The following is a 21,694-nucleotide window of genomic DNA, read 5'->3' on the forward strand; positions in this document are numbered from 1 at the left end:
TAAATTGCAAGTGTAAACTGTCTGAGCATTTGTTGTGGTTTTGTGCTGTGTTCTGCATATATTGATACTTAGGCGACAAACACTACGGCCATGCCTCACAATAGCATTACTAGGCTTCATTACGACTTTGGAGGTAGCCATGCCCTTAATAAGGGCATGGCTGCCTCCAAAACGTGTCCGGGTTCCCTGAATGGGGAATTACCGGGCCATTCTGAGTTTGGAGGGCCCGGTAATTCCTCCTTCAGGGAACCCGGGCCCGAACCTTCCCCATTCCCATTTGAGCCCCCATAGGGCTCAATGGGAATGGGTACGGGAGCTAACAACGGGCCGATTACGACAGGCCCGTTTTTAGCTCCCTGGTCCCCTCGCGGGACCCGCTCTGGACGTCTGTTAAAACCAGACGTCCAGAGAGTGTCCCACAAGGGAACCTCGTAATATTGCAGAATGCGTTTAATGGCGCCGGCACCATTACCGGTGCCGTTAAACGAATTCCGCAATAGTTGTAATACGGCCCACTGTCTCAAATTGCTGCCCCGTTGTGCTAATCTTTCTCACAACTGAGGCCCCAACCACAATGACTTGTATGTTAACTTGGCATGAAATGATTCTGCATGGTGTGGCATAACCATGTAACGATAAAGTGGGAGTTGTCATCTTCGGGTGTACATGAGACAGAAAGTCACATGAGCTAGGGGTTGTGACCTGATTTTTTAGCGCATGATGGTATCCGTGTTAATTCTGTGTATTGGCATGGGCTCTTGTGATGTATCCATTCCAAACATGTCTTCTAAAATGCCAACATGGAAGAGAAAGGAGACTACCTGCTTGAGACAACTAAACATGCTCAATGGATTTGAATGTATCTTTCATGCACTCCATTCAGTGTAACTCACCTGCGTCCCGTTACAAAGTCGTTGCATGTTGGCAATATATACATTGCTAAGTCACAATAAAAGTGTGAGGTAAATGCAAGGATGTGGTTCTTCCGTGTTATATAGAGGCAGTGACATGTGAAGCTGTAAGAGACTAGTAATCTAGATATTGCATCATTTCAAAAAATTTAAGGGGGTGCTTAAAAGGAAGAAGTTGGGCATACACTAACCACATGTTGCCACGTTTGGAAAAAGAGAACAATTTCCACAAGAAGCAATGTTTGGCAAATGGAGAATGCGGTTGAAATGAAGGGCATGTCTACCCTATTGGTTAATCATGTAGGCTCTCTGTGTTACTTGTTGTAATCTTATTGTTTTAATTGATTGATGTAGCCTGAATTTGTTTTTCGTTAAATAAATGGACAGTTAAACCCATGTATTATGAACATCTTGGTTGCGAGACTGTTCAATCCTTTTCTGAAATATGCAATCACATACCAAATATGGGGGGGGTCGTTTTCAAAACTAGCCCACACAACAAATCGTTTCAACCTGTTGATTCTCCAGTAGATATTGAAGTGGGAGAATGGAAGAACAGGCTCCCGCCCTTCCCCCCTCGCGCTTGGCCTAGAGGATCACGGCCTAGACACCTGCCACGAGAGGAGTTTGCCTATCTACCAGACGACCAAATACCCTGGTACAGGAACATACGGATGTGCCCACCTACCTGCCCAGCAGCCCCCCTGCCCATGCCGACACCTGCGGCATGGATCAACTCGACTAAACCTACACGTCGTTAGAGATGCCATGACGACCTAGCCAACGGTCAGCACACCTGTGCAAACATGCACACCGGACACTCCCACACCAATCAACACGAAGAACATACTCAGTGCTATGACGTAGGCGACAGACATACCCACGGACGTGCATCTTTATTATTTTTCCACATAGGCTCTCAAAATGCAGAAACGCAAGACGCATAATGAACTTATCTAAAAAGGCTTGCTCACGCTTCTTCTAAGAACCATGTACCATAATGAAGAATATAACGGAGACACGATACTGAGGATAGAGCAATATGATACCGTAACCTAAAGCGCTCTGCATCAAACGGTTCCACCTATGCACCAGGCCCAAGTAGGCCGCAAGCAAAAGCTTCCATGAACATTGAATGAGCAAGAGCTCGGTTGCTGACCCTGCAGAAAGAGCCCGGCGAAAGCACACCGCCAAGGGCACGATGTTGCAATCTCGCACGCCGCAAGCCGACGCCAAGGTCGCACCTGCAAGATAAACCAGGCACACAGTAGGAAAAACAATATTAATTGTGCTGAATTCTGCCTCAAACACGGTCCCACCTCACGTGACAAAGCCAAACCTGACAGGATGCCAAGCCCAGGAGGAAGGAGACGCCTGAATCCCACGTTTCAAGACACAGGCAGATACAATTAAAAGGCTCATTGGACATCTGCAGCAGTGGGAGTAGTCGACCTCCCAACATATGAATAAATCCTCACATTGTTTACACCTACCCATAGTAAAACATTGTTGCAAATGACAGGTTTTTTGCTAAACTTTCTAAGGTGACGCAAGTAGCGCGTCATACTAAGGTAAAAAGGGCCTGCGAGCCCCACGATTGTGTGTGTGTCAGGACGGACGCGTACGATCCTTGACCCATCCCTGCCGTTTTGTCTAATAAACAGCAGAGTCACCTTGCTTCTTGCGTGTGTCTCATACTCTATCTCTTTTGGGATATACGGGAGGGGTTGGGGCCTCCCTGCCTGGAGGTCTACGGACGGCCCGGCCGACCCCGGCAGAATTTCCCCCCGACAAGTTGGAGGCACTGCTGAGATCTGTTTAAGATCTGCTTTTTTATTTTTATTTTTTCCAGGTACTCCCGTTGCGAGGAGGCCCGGCGGCGCGGCCCCCTCTGCCGTTGCCCCCTTCTGAGGACTACAGGACCATAGCGGAACTGCGAGAAGACCGGACAGCGCAACCCGGATATTGGCCTTCGGGAGCCGGTTGAGAAGTATCCCGCCCGCGGTTGGCGAGTGACCAGACGTGGTCCAGACAAGGGGAGGTGGCGAGCCGCTTGGAGGGGTGCACGCAGTCGAGCGGCCCCGCATCAAGAGAACTTGGTGAGCATGCCACGCACAACAAGCAATGTGTAATTGTGAGGGAGGGGGGAGGAATTAAATACGGGAGGTGGGAGGTGTTGCACAGGTGCGCGGCGAAGGTTTGACAATTTAGTGTAGGCAATGAAATGAATGGTAGCCGAACGAGTGCGAGAGCAGTCGGCTACGTTACGCGAGAGAGGGAGGTGGAGCACGAAAACATCACGTGCGGCCGCTCGTAGACACTGATTGGCCTAGGTCGCGACTACATGTAAGGGTGTGTGTGTGGTTTCCTACGATTTGGCATTTATTGATCAATGAGTAGATGAGGATCCCTATTGTTCGAGCAAGAAACTCGATAGGTAGATGACGTTTCCCTGTAGGCGGTAGCTAGTTAGTTGCCCAATACGGAAGATAATTGGCTGGTTAAGCCCTCCTGTCGAGGGGCGTATCACACGCGAGGCGACACAGCGTGCGCAGTCCAATTATATTATTGATTACCTTGTTCCAGGAGTGACAGGAAGACAGCTGTGAGGTTAACGGGGGTAGATTGCAAGTGTATTTTGGACTTAAAGAATATATGAAGAATTTACCAAGAGATTGGTGACGTCACCAGTAGGGCTTTCATAGGATATCCCGAGCACAAGGCATCTTTCTTTCTGAGAGTGGTGGGGAAGAGAACTGTGGTAAGGGAGTGGAAACGGAGATAAACGGTAATGAGTTGATCGGGGAAAGGCGAAACGGGGGACGTGGCTGCGCACGGAGAACGCCGGCCACGGCAAGTGTAGAAGAAGGAGGAGGAGCAAATGAAAATAGGACGACTGTATAAGAACGTCACAAGGGGTACGCAGCCGCAGGGGGCTACGTGCGCCTCGGCCACAGGGGGCCGTAAGGGTGTTGTGTAAAGGAAGAAAGAAAGAAGAAAATTTACAAATGTAAATACTATATTTTAATAATTTTCCTTAGCGGACTATCGCAAGTCCCCAAACTTACGGGGCCAGGTAAAGGTATAAGGCTGTATATTGTAAGTGTTAGTAAGATAATAGCTACCAAATAGGGGAAGGATAACAAGTGAAGCGCTACTATGTCATACGGGACAGGATCGGGAAGGTGGGGGAACACTCTCACTACCCCACTACAACACATATGTACAACACTGTCACCCCATAGGGAGAAACTGATCAAGTATAGCATAGAATGCACACAGGGGACGGACAACAAAATGATAACACCATGGCCGCCTAATGGTAGCTTCGATCCATATACCCAACATTCACTATTAAACCATCTGCATAATACATACAAAGGGAAGAAGTTGACACACCACGTGGAGGTGTTTAACTTATGGAGGATGTTCCAAGGGTCCTGACCAGGACCAAATGGAATGTTCACTGTGGGGGAAATACCGGAAGAAAAAGAGATTAAGGAGGAAGGAGAGAATGGGAAAAAGGGGAGAGAAGACCCAAAGAACACGGGGAACGGACAAGAGGGAGGAGAAAAGAATGATAACTCAAAAGAAAATGAAATAAAAAAGGAACAGAGCAACGATATACCCCTAGCAAAGGTAGTGAAAACAGAGGGAGGGGGGTTGTACCCTTTACGAGAATTAGGAGAAATAGAAAGAGGACAGTTAAGGGCGGCTGAGGGGTACTCGAACCCGGCATACAGCCCGCCACCATATGTGGCTCATAGGAAGATGCCAGCAGGGGAGGGGAGGACTGGAGAAGAACAAACTGTGGAAATAGGACATGATGAGTGGGTAGCTGCGCAGATACTATTAAAATTACGAGGTTCATTAACAGGAGAAGAGAAGGAGGTAGTAAGGAAAATAGACGAGGATAATAGCAGGGAGAGTGGAATGAGAGGGGAAGAGCTGTTACGACAAAAGGAAGAGATTTTGGAGGAACGACTAGCAGAGTTAAGGGATGAGCAGAATGAACTGATCAAACAGCTCGAGAGGGAGGAAAGAGAGAGAGCGAGGGGAAGGAAAGAAGGTAAGAACGAATTGGAAAAAATAAGGGAACGAACTGAGGAGCAAAGGAGAGAAGCTGAAAGGGTAAAAGCAGCAGCAGAAAGGGTATCAAGAGCAGTGCTACGAGAGAGGAAAAGGGAAGAAGAAGAGAAAGAAAAAAGAAATGGCAATGTGGAAGAAGAGATTACTATCAGAAACGACTAAGAAATACGAAGAAGGGAGGGTGATAGAGAGTATATTAGAAAGGGAGAGGGTGAGATGGGAAAGGAAGAAAGAGGATGAAAGGATATTGGAAAAGGTGAGTAGTGAAGTAATGGAGGAATTAAAAAGGAAGAGGGAGGAAATTGGTAGAGAGATGGAGTAGAGAAATGAAGTGGAAAGAGAAGATAGGAGAAGGGAGAGTGAAGTAAGGGGGTATGTGTATAGAGACACGGAAGTAGCAACAACATCAGCGCAAAGGGGAACGGTTGGTAAAGGAGAAAAGGGAGAACCGGACCTAATAGACTTAAAAACAGTAACAATAAAGGGGAAAAAGACAGAGTGGGGGCTGCCGTTTGTGAATGACTTTTGTAGTGAGGAAGAAGAAGGAATGGAGAAGGAAGGAAGAAACAGTGAAAGGGAAAGTCTAGATAAACTGTACACCACCCGGACCAATACAGACTCACCATGGATCTGTAGGAGAAAGGATGAACTGGAGAGAAGTGAGGAGGAAGAGCAAGGGATAGCGGAAAGACAGATACATGAAGACCCACCGTCACCATCACACCCTCTCCCATCCCACCCTACATGCTCAACCACCTCACGCTCATCACGTACAATCAAACTTGCGCCCTTCACAAATGAATTGACACCCTATGCAGGTCGGCTTAGAGACCTCCCTAGACGCAGGCAGGAAGGACGAATACACACGCCCACATTAAATACAGGAAATGATGGAAGAAGGGGAAAAGATGGAGAAGAAAGAGTTACGAGCAGGGGAATTACGGACGAAATTGAAGATGTAGGAGAGAGGGAAGAAGAGGAGGGGTGTGAGGACTCGATTTTATGGAACCCAAGGGATAAAACGAGACACAACTTAATGCCACTTCTGGAGAGGGGAGGGGTTAGACCACAGTACGTCCCTTGGAAGCATACAGACAAAGAAAATATAAAGTGCAGGCTCCCATCATTAAGTGGAGGTGCGGGTAAATGGATATATGAAATGGAAAAACACACCGCAGGACAGAAACTGGCAGTGGGAGATGTAATGGGCCTTCTAATATCGATATTAGGGGATGCAGCGGATGACATTTGGAAGAGAGCGGGATTCCCTGGGGTAACAATAGCAAACACATCGCACGATGGGGCACCATTAGCAAACTGCAGACATGCACTATGGCAGGCACTGAGGGTACAGTACCCAGACACATCAGACATAGGAGCAATTACCTCACGCAAGATGCGTGAGAACGAAGATCCTGTTGATTATACCCAGGAAATCCAAGAGAAGTGGCGCATGGAAACTAGAGAACAATGGGACAAAACACCAGCAATATTTTATCATATACTAGTACAAGGGCTCCCAGAAGGAGTTCAGAAACAACTAAAGAAAGTAGTGGGAATGGAAGCAAAAGCATGGCCAGAAATACAACTGACAATAGTGCATCATTGCAGGACATGGCAAGGAAAAATGAAACAAAAGGAAGAGGACAGGAAAACGGAAGAGGCTAAACTAGTACAGAAAAAACTTACTAAATACACAATGGAAGGGGCACTAATAACTACACCTACAACAATGACTCAAAGCCCCACACAAGTAGTGGCTGCACAAGATCCCTCCCAAATACCACCCTCACAGACTATAACACAACAGGTGCCGCCACTCCAACCATACACGACCAACATGGGAGGAGGATACTCAATGCCAGGAGCTGGGTATTATAATTACAACAGGGGAAGAGGAGGAATTATGAGAGGAAGAGGATACGGATATAACACACAACAGCAGGTGGGAGGACTTAGAAATTCCTACCCCACCGGGCAACCAGTATACCAGGACAACACAGGAAGCTTTCCATGGCAGAGTAGGGAACCACCGGTGTGTTGGAGTTGTGGATTAGTAGGGCACATGTCATGCACGTGTAGAGTAAGACCCGGAACACCATCATGGAGCGAACAGGGACAACCAAGGCCCACACAGGAACAGCAGGGCATACAGCAACAGCAGACGTTGCAACAGGGAAATGAACAGCAACAACTAATAACACAACAACAGCCACAGACATATTCACTGCCACAACAACAGGTAGCGATCACACAACAACCCCAAGCACAACAAACACAACTGGGTAGGGTGACGGTCCTGGGACACAACCCTTACACAGGAAATGGTCAATCGTTGTACCCTCAATAGGACAGCCCACAGACGGCCTTGGTGTGTCCCATTCTGTCGGGAACACCTAATAGTGCGGAGGAACCACGCATAGAGGTAACGATAGGTGACAAAAAATTATCATTCCTCGTTGACACCGGGGCGACCCGGTCTTGCATAAGGGAAGGTAAATTTAAGATGTCGGGTGAAGCCATGAACACCCAAGGATTCTCTGGGGATAGAGGGTTGGTTCCTTTTACTGATAACATTCCCTTATCTATAGGAGATTATGACATGTCAGTCCCACTTTTATATTATAGTGCCTCACCAGTAAATATACTGGGGAGAGACATCATGAACAGGTTGAATATGACGATCTCCTTTACGGAGGACGGCATAATTTGCTCTACTCCAGGAATTAACATGCTCACAGCACGACAGATTATGCAAGCATACTGTGGACAGACAGCGATTAGGGCTGAGCCAGTAGATGGCGAACTCTTCCAGTACGGGACAGACATGGCATTTGCATGGATGCCAGGGATAGAGGGAAAGATCTGGAGGAGGCCAGCAGCCTATTTGTTGAGACCAGAAACACCAGTCAATGAACCAGAAGGAAAGGTGGTTCCAGTGGACATTGAGAGCATTATAGCAACAGCTGATTACATTGCGGTACATGCCCAAGACAGAGAAGGAAGAGCATGGAGGGCAGTGATAGCACTAGCAGAAGGATGTAGACTCACCCAGGTGTCAGATGAGGAGCTGTTTTCAGAAGAAAAGGAGGAAGGTGAAATGGTGTTTATGATGAGTGTGGAAATATGGCTAAGAGTGGCGTACAAACAAGTGGCACAGAAAATTGCAATGGCACTTGAGGCACCCACATCCACCCCAGTTCCCTTCTTTGAGGAGGATATGACAAAAGTACCCACATCATTATGGACTACTAGCCGCTATGACGTGGGGTGCATAAAAAGTATAGGGGGAGTAAGGATAAAATTGAAAAAAGGTGCAATACTCCCCAGAGTGAAACAGTACCCACTATCAAAAGAGGCAGATGAGGGCATATATGAAACCATAACGGCCCTTATAGATAATGGCATATTGGTCCCCTCAGAATCACCATGTAACACGGCTGTATACCCAGTGCGCAAGGCTAGAGGGGGGTCTTGGCGCTTCATACAGGATCTCAGGCCCTTGAACAACATAGTAGAAGCAGAATACCCCATAGCCGCAAACCCGGCCACAATATTGTGTGGCATTCCAGCAGAAGCATCACGATTTACAGTGATCGACCTTAAAAATGCTTTTTTCTCAATACCATTGCACCCAGACTCACAGGATCTGACAAGCTTCACTTACAGAAACACAAAGTGGAAACACACCAGATTGCCACAAGGGTACTGCGAATCACCCTCAATCTTCAACAGAGTAATACAGATGGATTTGGGTAACATTGAAGTGGAAAGCAGAGTGTTGCAGTATGTCGACGACATAATAATTTGCAGTACAAATGAAAGAACATGCAGAGAGGACTCATTAAAGATGCTGACAATATTGGCTGAAAAAGGTTACAAGGTAGACATGGAAAAGTTACAGTACTGTCAAGAACAGGTACTTTACATTGGTCAGCTCATATCCCAGCATGGAAGAAAGATTGCACCACAAAGAGCACAGGCCATTTCAAAAACGCCAGTGCCACAAACAGTGAGGGGACTGCAGCAGTTCCTGGGTCTGTGCAACTACTGTAGAGCATGGGTATTTGATTACAGCTCATACATAGGACCCCTGCTTGAGGCGTTAAAGGAAGCTAATAAAGGGGAGAAAAAGTTGGGGTGGACAATGGAAATGAAAGAGGCTTTTGATGAACTGAAAGATGCGATATCAACTGCTCCGGTACTGGCAACCCCAGACTATGAGCGACAATTCTTTATATTTTCACATTGCGACTCAGCAGTAATGAAAGCAGTGTTGGCTCAAAAAACAAGCATGGGCTACAAACCAGTAGCATTTTACAGCGGCCACTTAGACCCTGTGATGTTAGGTCATTTCCATTGCGAACAAGGTCTCGCCGCAGCTGCTTTTGCGGTAGAGAAAGCATCAGCAATCACCATGGGGTGCCCAACTACACTGTTTGTGGAACATGCACTATTTGCAATATTGAATAAACCTAAGTCCACCCTAACCACGCAAAGGGCATCAGGTTATGAGATCATCTTATCCAGAGCTGAACTATCAATTGTTAGGTGTAGCACGGTCAACCCTGCAAGGTTCCTAGCAGAAGTAATTGAGGAAGGAGATTATGCCCACGATTGTACGCAAATAACTGAAATGTACTCATGTACTAGAAAGATTGAAGAGAACGCACTAGAGGGAGGTGAGCTCCTGTTCATTGATGGGTCATCAACTATCGATCGAAGGGATGGTATAAGGAGGACTGGGGCAGCAGTGGTAAAAATGATGGAGGTACCGGTGTGTGTGGCAATGAAATGTGTACAACTACCACAGCATTATTCCGCTCAAGCAGCAGAATTAATTGCACTAATCTTGGCGTTGAAGGAAAACTTTGACAAACGAGTGACCATATATTCCGACAGCGCATATGTTACGTCCACTGTCCACTCAGGGCTGTCGAAATGGAGAGGAAGAGGGTTTAGGAGAGCTGATGGCACTCCAGTGCAACATTCCCTCCTATTGGCTGAACTAATTGAAGCAATAAATGACCCCCAAGAATTAGCTTTGGTCAAATGCACCGCACACACCAATGGTGAAGACCACATTTCAAAAGGGAATGCAGCAGCAGACGCACATGCGAAGTATGCTGCCTATTTTGGTGAGATATGGAACCCCCCAGAGTAAAAGAGAGGGAGAGGGAGGGGAATAGCTAAGGAGATGTTGATAAGAGAAGGGTACACCCATCTCCCAGCCACACAGATAATGGAGCTACAAGCGGCTGCACCAATGGCAGAAAAAGAAATATGGGTAAAAAGAGGATGCACAATGTCACCAACTGACGCACTATGGCGCCAGGGTGACACTGGAAAGATTGTAATGCCACTGGCACTATTGAACACTGTCCTGAGCCAACTACACCACCCAGCCCACACAGGCAAGGAAGTAATTGCAGCACGAGTTAGGGAAGACTGGTTCTGCCCCGAGTTAAATTCTCATGTGTCAAATTTTATCAGCAATTGTCTCACATGTCAACAGTTTACGGCCGGTCACACTCTGAAGGTGATAAGAGGTACTATACCCCGGCCAGAGGGACCCTTCCGACATCTCCATATTGACTATGTTGATATGATCAACGTATGTCAAGGAAATAGGTATATGATTGTAGTAGTATGCCCATTCTCGAGGTGGATTGAAGCAGGGCCCTGTTCACACCCAGATGCATTCAGAGCAGCTAAATTCCTAGTGAGGGAGGTCTTCCCCAGGTGGGGAGTGTGCGAGGTACTGCGGTCAGATAATGGCCCACATTTCGCAAACGAAATGTTCCAGCACATCACATCCTTACTGAACATCAAGCATAAATTTGCATGTGCATACCACCCACAGGCCAACGGTATATGTGAACGCCTGAATGGCCTATTAAAGGAGGCAATTGCAAAAATACAGCAAACAACAAAGAAGAGTTGGTTGTATTGCCTTCCACTAGCCCTATTTGAGCTAAGGAATAGACCAGGTTCCGACCACCACCTCACCCCTCACGAGGTGGTTACCGGACGTCAAATGCGCCTTCCCCTAACGCCAACATCAAGAGCATTTACCGATCACGAGAGTACTGCAAATGTCCTTGGTGATGAAATGTACCAATATGTGTCTTCTTTGATTACTAGTGTAGTGTTTGTGTCTCAACAGCTCGAACGCACGTGGGGCGGGTCTAACAGCGATCAACAAGAAGACGCGGATAAAGAATTGGAAAAGGAAAGACTGTGCAAAGTTGCTAAAGGTGACCACGTACTACTTCGCAATTTCAACAGAAAGTGGAACAGCCCACGCTTCACTGGCCCCCATCTGGTAGAGGAGGTATCAACGAGAGCAGTAAAGCTACAGGACAAATGTGCCTGGAACCACCTACACGACGTAAAGATCTACAAACTCCAGACCCGCCCCAGTGCCACCGACAGGGCCACTGGAAGAACAACAACAGCGTCACCAACGGAGGAAGAGACTTCTACCAGAACTAACGGCCTAAGTGTCCCCATACCCTGCCACCCCTCAGATTCTCCAGAGACAACTACTAGAAAAGAAAGGGGTGATCCCCATACCGCCCACCCCATGGTTACACGATTAAAGAGTAAAGAGACTTCCGCCAGTTGAGCCCCAAACCCTCTGCCCATTGACCCCCTACCCACTGTAGTAATAACTGAACTGAAGGACATTGTCTTGCACATATACACATGTAAACACCTGAATGTTCTCTTTCTTTTCTCTCGCACATGCAGGTACAGCGTATTATTGTACTACTAAGAAAGTAGATAACTAACCAATTCACTGCCCAGGAGTAGATGGTACCCTCAGACGATAATTACCTGGAAGAATTGTCACACCAATTTGTATATGAAATAAAAAGGCCAACGTACCTGAAAAGAAGGAGGGTACGTGTCTACTACACAGCATTCCTCTTGGCCATAGAACATTCAATGCCCCACCTCCTACCATACTTGCCTCCCCTAAGAGATAGATCGCTTAGATTGGCGTGGGAACAGCTCTTCGCCTGGGCACTGAATGACTACTTGATAGGGAGAGCTTAAAAACGACAACTAACACTAATAAGCATATTAAGAATTTTCAGGAGGGCAACTGTAACGTCGCAAGAATAAGCTGCCGAACTGCAGCAAGGTAAGAGCAAAATGCCGGTGAAATTAGCATCTGTAATAAAATTGATAGGGATTTTAATGTTCACCGGATTCTTGGCTGCCTCTGTATGGCAGTACAGCTATGCTATCAATATTATTGCTGTACCCAAACCTAATACACCCCCACCCCCAGCTGCAACAGGTGTTAAGTCAGGTGGTACTAGTAAAATCCCACACAAGGAAAATAGAGTTAAACGCAGCACATACTCAGATAATAAAGGTATTGACAACTACAAACAAGATTCAGCACAAATCTCAAACAACATATGGTACCAACACATGACCCACATAGGTAAGCAGACAACAGAAGACAGCGGCTATGTTTGCTCATTAATCCCATACGCCATGAGCGCTTCTCGAACATTTGTTGCCACGGAGATAGATGAAAAAGTAGCACGATGTATAATATACCTGGCACTGTTCCAGACGAAAGGAAGATTTCAAGGGACAGTGGTGCAACTGGTGTGGAAAACACGAGATACATATCCATATGAAAACAACTTCCTCAAGACTTATTTGAGTTACCACAAGAGCAGTTTACATGCTGAAGGATTCAGATACATAACAAGTGGTCCTGAAAAAGGAGAAACAAAGAAAGTAACACTGCAGTACCTACCATGTGATTGGTACGCCACTGACTTCTCCCACTTTGGCGATACGCGGATTCTCGCTGGCCTGGGCATGACGTGCCCAGGATCACAGAAAACTCTCCTGATGAACCACGTGCGTTAAACGTGGAGAAACACGTGTTGAGAGACTGAATGGATATACTTATTTGAAGAAAATAATTCTGTTTGAAAGGAAATAAAAAAACAAAGATGTGTATAATCGATCAAAGATGTTTCTTTGTTTGATTTAAAATTCTAAAAAGGAATACCGGAAGCACACTCTAAGGAAGCGTACTAATAAAAAGAATACGCCACTGAAGTCCCTGGTAAAAACGGATGTTGGGAAAGACCACTGGTGATAATAACAGGGAAGGTGTACATGAACAACAAATGGGACAAAGGAGTGGTTGGCAGCAACATGGTAACAAGAGAAAATATTTCAACTATTGATGGACACAACCATAGATGTTGGATGACTTGGGTCAAGTACGTACCCATGCTCACGTGGATGGAGAAGGATGAAGACCCAATAACAATACTGCCGCTAACTGCGCCTGAGGTATGCTACCAACATAAAGGGGAGGTGGACGTAGGATACAACACCAATTGTGAAAGCGTGATGGAGTTACCTGAGGGGGGAGCAGGAACAGCAGTAGTAATGGACCATTACTGGGCCTGTGGAGAAAAAGCATACCACACACTGCCCCCTCTGTGGAATGGTATATGCACAATGGTGCACGTTAATGTACCATCACTAGTGGTACCCCAGAAACATGTCAAGATGGCGAACTTCCCCAAAATGGATAAAGGGAACAAGAGGAAGAAGAGATCTGTACAACCTCAGAAGGGGCCAGAGAGCAAAACCGACGGCAATAATACTGTCCTGAATAGAAAGAAAAGACAAGGAGAACCTCTGACAGGAAATTACCTATGGGGAAGGTCGGAAACAGCACTCACTTCAATTCCACCAGAACACAGACTATTCAGCAGAGCAGCAATGTTCTTCTCCTCGATAATACATCTAGGACTACAGGCTTACGCAAACGCAAAATGGCTCCAGATAACTCGATGGGAACTAATGATGACTATTAATTCTACGGTAAATGGATTCAACGCAATAAAAGAGGAACTGCGAGCTGTGAGGATGGTAGCACTTCAGAACAGATATGTACTGGACCTCCTCACAGCAATGGAAGGAGGAGTTTGCGCTAAGATAGGACAATCATGCTGCACATTCATCCCTGCCAACGATGCTGACAATGGTACACTGACAGAAGCAGTTTTACAATTGGCCCAGATGCACTCAAAAATGATGGATGAAAGTAAAGGTGTGAAAAAGGATGAGAGCTGGTTTTCAATATTATGGTCATGGATGCCATCGTGGCTGTCAGATGGACTGAAGATTATAGTTGGATGTACTATCTTGGCTGGAGCTACTCTGATCATAATAAGATTTTGGAAGGCCCGGAAGGCACGCACCACAGACGAGATGATCGAAATGGTTGGTATGCACCTCTTGATGCCAACAGATGACGGCCACCACACAGGCACAATCATAAAAGAGAGAGAGAAGTTGCGCAACCAGATCATCACCAACCACCTGGAACCACCATCTGTGAAGCTCGAAAACCCAAGAAACCCAAGGAGCTACATAGGGAAATGGGTATACTGCACTCCTGGAGGAACCTGTGCATATATGTATTGGTCATTTGAAGACCATGTTAACCACTATGGACATTTGGGAGGAATAACTAAAATATGGAGAGTAAGAGGAGATAAAGAAAAGGATATGTTTGTGGTCGACAAGTCGACCAGAGGGGGGACTGAAGTGGGAGAATGGAAGAACAGGCTCCCGCCCTTCCCCCCTCGCGCTTGGCCTAGAGGATCACGGCCTAGACACCCGCCACAAGAGGAGTTTGCCTATCTACCAGACGACCAAATACCCTGGTACAGGAACATACGGATGTGCCCACCTACCTGCCCAGCAGCCCGCCCTGCCCATGCCGACACCTGCGGCATGGATCAACTCGACTAAACCTACACGTCGTTAGAGATGCCATGACGACCTAGCCAACGGTCAGCACACCTGTGCAAACATGCACACGGACACTCCCACACCAATCCACACGAGGAACATACTCAGTGCTATGATGTAGGCGACAGACATACCCACGGACGTGCATCTTTATTATTTTTCCAAATAGGCTCTCAAAATGCAGAAACGCAAGACGCATAATGACCTTATCTAAAAAGGCTTGCTCACGCTTCTTCTAAGAACCATGTACCATAATGAAGAATATAACGGAGACACGATACTGAGGATAGAGCAATATGATACCGTAACCTAAAGCGCTCTGCATCAAACGGTTCCACCTATGCACTAGGCCCAAGTAGGCCGCAAGCAAAAGCTTCCATGAACATTGAATGAGCAAGAGCTTGGTTGCTGACCCTGCAGAAAGAGCCCGGCGAAAGCACACCGCCAAGGGCACGATGTTGCAATCTCGCACGCCGCAAGCCGACGCCAAGGTCGCACCTGCAAGATAAACCAGGCACACAGTAGGAAAAACAATATTAATTGTGCTGAATTCTGCCTCAAACACGGTCCCACCTCACGTGACAAAGCCAAACCTGACAGGATGCCAAGCCCAGGAGGAAGGAGACGCCTGAATCCCACGTTTCAAGACACAGGCAGATACAATTAAAAGGCTCATTGGACATCTGCAGCAGTGGGAGTAGTTGACCTCCCAACATATGAATAAATCCTCACATTGTTTACACCTACCCATAGTAAAACATTGTTGCAAATGACAGGTGCACCGCGAGCTGGGAACAGCGATAGTCCCAGACTGGGAGGCTCGCGAGCGGACCAATCAGAACATGGGGCTCTTATCACTTACGCCATTAACATTGACCAATCCTCAGAGGTCTTCATGTAACAATTTTCATGTATCAAATTGAAGGGACAGCCCAAGTATATCACCTGACTAACCCTCAACCACTAATACCGTTCTCTATATGTATGCTATACTAACCCTACCACTCGAGTAACCAATCCAGAGTGGAAATAGGTTTTTTGCTAAACTTTCTAAGGTGACGCAAGTAGTGCGTCATACTAAGGTAAAAAGGGCCTGCGAGCCCCACGATTGTGTGTGTGTCGGGACGGACGCGTACGATCCTTGACCCATCCCTGCCGTTTTGTCTAATAAACAGCAGAGTCACCTTGCTTCTTGCGTGTGTCTCATACTCTATCTCTTTTGGGATATACGGGAGGAGTTGGGGCCTCCCTGCCCGGAGGTCTACGGACGGCCCGGCCGACCCCGGCAGAATTTCCCCCCGACAATATGAAAATAGATACTTAAGTTGTTGCCCTAAAGGTGAATACCATTCAAATCTATAGAACAATTGTCTAATTGGGAAGGTGGTTATTATTCCAAAGAAAGTGTCCAGACAAAAGGAAGGCTGATTACACTTGGAAATTATTTTTAGTGACATTAGTCATTGGGCCCATTGGGCCTCATTAAGAGTTTGCAGGTAGCCATGCCGTTTTCAGCAGCATGGCTACCCCCAAACTCGGGTCCAGGTCCCGCAAAATGGGAATTACCGGGTCATTCTGACCTTTGCGGGCCCGGTAATTCCCATTCGCGGGACCCGGTACGTCCCCATTCCCATTTGAACCACCATAGGGCTCAATGGGAATGGGGAGGATGCTAACAACAGACCTGTTAATGACGGGTCCGTTGTTAGCATCCTGTTCTGCTAGCGGATGCCGCTCTGCACGTCTGGTCTGGCCAGGCATACAGAGCGGGTCCTGCTACAGAACTCGTAATGTGGTGGCCCGGTATGAACGGTGCCGGTCCATTACCGGCACCGTTCATACTGTCGCTGCCACAGTTGTAATGAGGCCCATTGTCTTAATGTCTAGTGGGGTTTATTGATAATGGGCCTCATTAGGAATGTGGCAGCCACGGAATGAACGGTTCCGGTAAGGGACCAGCACTGTTCATTCGGGCAGCCACATTACGATGACTGCAGCGGGTCCCGCTCTGGACGCCTGGCCAGACCAGATGTGCAGAGCGGGACCCGCTAGCAGTCCAGGATGCTAACAATGGGCCTGTCATTAACGGGCCTGTTGCTAGAACCTCCCCATTCCCATTGAGCCCTATGGGGGCTCAAATGGAATCGGGATGTACTGGGTCTGGGTCCCGAGAATGGGAATTACCGGGCCTGATAAGGTCGGCATGGCCGGGTATTTCCCTATTTTTGGGACCCAGACCCAGTACCCAGTTTGGGGGTAGCCGTGCTGCTAAAAACAACATGGCTACCTCCAAACTCCTAATGAGGCCCAATGTCTGGTAGTTTCATTTAAGGAGTAGCTTTTTTTACTTTTTTTTCTCCTGGGAGTATGTGGCCTAATATGCTAAGCTGGAATGATTTAGGCTAATTTGATATAAGGTCAACTGAAATGGGTTGAATACCAGCAAATAATACCAGCAAATAAGGGTGGCTTGGGACATTGCTGCTAAAGTGGAGAGTTTGAGCTCAGTGTGTGATGTTGTTAAAAATGATAAGTGTGGGGTCATTGAGGAACAGTAAATATAAATTGACCTAATGGGTCTGTTGTGGGATATGCTCAGTCACCCGGATAGTACACATATTTTAAATCTGGTCTAATGTCGTGAGAAACAATGGCATGGAAAGTTGCCCTGGGGAATTGCCAGTGGTTATGATTAATTCTAGTCACTTATCTCATTTTACGTCAATGGTGAGTCTGGATGGTTTATGCCGAAGTGTGTTTCTCTTGGAGGTTTCCTTTCTGTGCCTAGCAAACAAAGCTGAACCTTAATTGATACGGCACATTACAGGAGAAGCACGTGTAGGGTAGATTATTATTCTGGGCAAAGGGAATAAGGTTTATGTAAAAAGGAAGATTGATGGACAGAATGTTTTGAATGAATCAGAACCATCATGCCATGTCATATTAGAATGTGAAAGGTCACATCCAAATCAGGCTCGGATTCACGCCAAAAAGGTAATTCCAGCTCAGTGCCAGCACACTTCCCTTCTGCATGAGACCACAAGAAACCCTGGACAGGCTGCAGCCGCATTGGGCATCCTCACTGTAACTTGCGGGAGGACATGGCTAGCCTTTCAGACTATATCAGGACATGATTGATTTGTGTACACTGTCCCTTTCCTGCCATAAAACTGAACAGAAAACACACAATGGGCCTCATTACGAATTTGGCGTTTTAGCCAATGGGTCCTGTGATATTCCCACAGGATTATGTGTAGTGGTATTGCAGTGTAAATCCCCATTTTTGGAGTCTGTAGAACTATGTGCCGATTGCTGGTGGATTTACCACAAGCTGTAATAATGCACATGAAATATGTCGATTTTGGAGGTAAATTGCACAATTTAGCACCAGCATTTGCTAGAGGTGAATCCACCACTTTAGCTTCAAACTCGGAATTTGGCTGTGTGTTAAAAGTGGATGTATTTCTGTAAACACATAAAACAGCGGCGGTAACGGAATTACCACCAATGTTTTACTGGACCTCTTAGGCCCCATGTAATGGAAAATTGTCTATCGGGATCCCGAGTGATTACACAAGTCACGTCTTTGCTTCCATCACTTGTGTATGCCCATTTCACAAGGACCACTACTAGACTTCAACGGCTTCTTAGTTTTAATCAATTATACTTCTAGGTGCTCTTTCCCACTTGCAAATATGCCTTGTGTAGTCCTAGCCTGCAGAATGGCACCCTACAGAAAAAAAAGAACTGATTGGAAGGATCACCTGTGACATGAGGACAGGTGGAAGGAATACACACATTGGTCAAGTGGCGCTTTGAGGGCAGATTTCAATCAAAGCTAGGTCCTTGCTTTCAATCGATGTTGGCGTTGGGGACGATTTAGCGGGGGCTACAGAAAGGATGCTCATAATGGATTTGCATGTAGGTGATTGCTTCCCTGGTCAGTGGCTACCATGCATTCCCACTGAATCCTTGTCGTAGGAACACTCCAGTGTTCCAGTGTCCAAGCAGGTCCTCCATACACCTTGCTTTACTGTCCTCCGTAAGGGGGTGGGTGGCGCGGGGGGGGGTGAGGGGGTAGTTGCTGAACATCTACCACCTGCACTTACGAGAACCGTCGACGGTTGTTGCACGTGTACGGGACTCCCTGCTCAAAGTCTTCAGCCAATCACTACTTCGGCCAGCCAGTGGTACCCGACCTTGAACATGTGGGAAGCGCCTTCCTTGTCAATCACAGCGAAGCGGCGGGAGGATGCCATTGCGACCCCAAATGCCAGATGCTCATTTACATAAACCAGCCTGGCCTTCTGCCGCACAGAGAAGCGCAGCTAGAGCTCAGTATATAGTCCGAACAGGCGCTATCAGATACTCTAGTCGCAGGCCGCCCGCGGTGTGTCCATCTTCGGGTTGCACGGACACCCGACACAATCCGACTACCTCTGCTCGCCCCTGAGAGGGAACTGAAGGAGAAAGCGGGGGACACCTTGAGACAGCCGCTTGCTTTATTCCCAGCGCCTGGCCCCTCCTTTCCTTAATCAGGATTGGTTAGACCGATGGTCGAGGGAGTTTGCAATTGGCTGGCGGGCTTGTCAATCTAGCGGGGCGGGAGTGGAGGGGCCGGGCGAATTTCAGTTGGTCGCCCTGGTGTCTGAGGGTTCGGAGTGAGCAGCGCGAGGCATCAGCACCCTGCACGGCACGAGCCACCCCGGAGCAGCGGCAGAAGCAGCCCGGGTTCAGGTGCCACGCGCCACTCAGCAGGCGGGAGTCCCGGGCACAGGAGCAGCGGACGGGACAGCGCACCCCAGCGGGTCTGCAGCGCAGAGCGCCAGCCCCAGCCGGAGCACCCTGGACAGCTCCCGGCGCACCCGCGGACTCCACCAGTGGATATACCACGCGAGAGGACCGTTCCAGGAGCGGCGGCCAGCCGGGGCGAGAGGCATGCATTCCCAGGCACGAGCGCTGCTCTGCCTCTACACCGTCTGCGGGCTCCTCGGACCAGGTAACCCTGCCAGCAACTTCAGCCGGCCATGCACAGTGGAAACGTGACCCCACCCTGGGGATTGCCGCCGTCTGGGAGCGGGCGGGTGCCCCCTCCTCGGCCCACGCACCCCCTTCTCTCAGTTTGACTGTTAGCCCTCCCGCCGATTAAATGTGTATGTGGTGAAATGTTGCATTTCCTGTCGCGCGCCGTGCAGCCCCACCAAGGCTTCACAGTGGACCTTTCTGTGCGGTGCGCGTAGGTGGTTGTGGCGTAGAACCCCCGGCGCTGTGAGGCATTCACCCCTTCCTGCTGCACTGCCCACGAGCTCGGCACTGCGGCTCCCCGGGCACCCCGAAGACGCTGCCACCGCCGCGAGACGGTGGTTGGCACTTCGCCCATGGGAATAGCCTGCCGCTGGCTCTCCGCTAAGCTCTGCCCTGTTCTGCAAGTTGGCAAGCTGCGGGCTCGGCAGAGCGGAGCTGTCTGTTTACAGGAATGTGCCCGGTTTGGGCGACCTGGAGTGCCACGAGCAGGTGCAGCGCCGGCTCCTGTGCACTGCCCCCGCTGGGCACTCTTCGCAGGTGCCCCTGGATGGCATGTGGGGGGGTGGGTGAGGGGGCTCTATGCACAAGCCCTGCAGTCTGCTGGCTTCCCACCCCGCCTCCCCTTTAGATTAATGCAGGGTGGCATCGTGGGTGTCCTCTCCCTAAAGACCTCGCTGTGCGAAGCCCCACCTCCCAGCTTAATGTGCGCAGACCTGCCTCTGATGTTATCCATTCGCCTGTTAGTCCTGTAAGGGAGGAGGGGGTGGGGAAATGGGTCCAATGTGAGTGGGTAGACGCGGATGCAAGTGAACGGCGAGTGGTCTTATTAACACCGGTCCTGGGGTTAGCAGTGCGCCCGGGATCCTTCATAAATATGATTTTTTCCGTCACACTGCGTCGGACTACCTGAAATCTTCCCCCCGCTACCCTTGGGGGGGGCACACTGTGATGGGGACTGCGTGCAGAATTCACACACTATGTCGTCCGTGGCCCGTGGGACAGCGTGTCCGCGACCCGTGCGACCTTGTGGGGTCGTCGTTCCTTCCGCAGAGCAGGAAAGTTCCTCTGCCCCTACGTTCTGGCCATTTCGGGCGGGGTGGGCTACACTTAACGAAGCATTACGGCGATAAATGCCTGCCATCGGCGCCGAAGCGTGGGTGACAGATGCCTTGACACGGCTCCCACACTGCACCTCCCCGTGTGTGCTGAAGGCCGCTGGTGCTGTGAGGGACAGCTCCGTGCCTGGAGCCGTGGCTCTGTTGGCGAAAGAGTTGCCCCACCCCCACACATGCCACCATCACTGTTTACTGCTCACAAAAAGGGCCCACTGGGACTGAGGAAGGGTGGTATTCTAAAGCGCCCGGGTCTTTTCCACTGAAAGCGCATTTCCTTTCGCAGTTCCATAGCAGCACGTTGCAAGGATTGCCTCCCGCGGGATTGCTGCATCTTTCCCAGGACGATGCAGTGCAGGCTTCTCATCAGCATCTGTATTCGGGAAGACCGCGCGCGCTGCTAAATCGCGATGCATTCCTTCCACGCTGGGTGGGGGTGGCGGAGCCTAGATGCATCGGGATGGGTCGTGCACCCGGGAGGGCAATTCGCCTTCTGCTCTCAGAGAGAGACGGAGCGCACAGACTGGCGTGGGGTGCATGTGTATGAAAAAGCACCGGGTGGCTGGAGCAGGGCAAATCTGGCCGTGGATGTCTGGATAAGGCGAGCATGGCATGTCGGTCTGCTGATGTCTGGGAGGGCACAGCACATGGGCAACAGGGAACACCTGCTTTCATGTCTGGGAGAACACGGAACGAGGGTAGGAGGGCAGATCCCCCCTGATAAAGGAAGCAGGGCGTGTCTGCCCC

General features: G+C 48.7%; 1 protein-coding gene across 2 annotated transcripts in view; it reads left to right on the forward strand.

The window, feature by feature from the left end:
* Positions 1–19,423: 19,423 nt before the first annotated feature.
* The window catches only part of CADM2 (cell adhesion molecule 2), a 2,048,893-nt gene continuing 2,046,622 nt past the window's right edge, over positions 19,424–21,694 (forward strand). Inside the window, exon 1 of one of the 2 annotated variants that reach the window (XM_069636448.1) lies at positions 19,424–19,809. In XM_069636448.1, coding sequence (XP_069492549.1) covers positions 19,749–19,809 — 61 coding nt within the window. In that variant the 5' untranslated portion in view covers positions 19,424–19,748. The remainder of the gene's footprint in view (positions 19,810–21,694) is intronic. The other variant, XM_069636450.1, reaches the window with a different exon arrangement.

Source organism: Ambystoma mexicanum, chromosome 7p (assembly GCF_040938575.1).
Source record: "Ambystoma mexicanum isolate Mex_15411 chromosome 7p, UKY_AmexF1_1, whole genome shotgun sequence".
Taxonomy (NCBI): Eukaryota; Metazoa; Chordata; class Amphibia; order Caudata; family Ambystomatidae; genus Ambystoma; species Ambystoma mexicanum.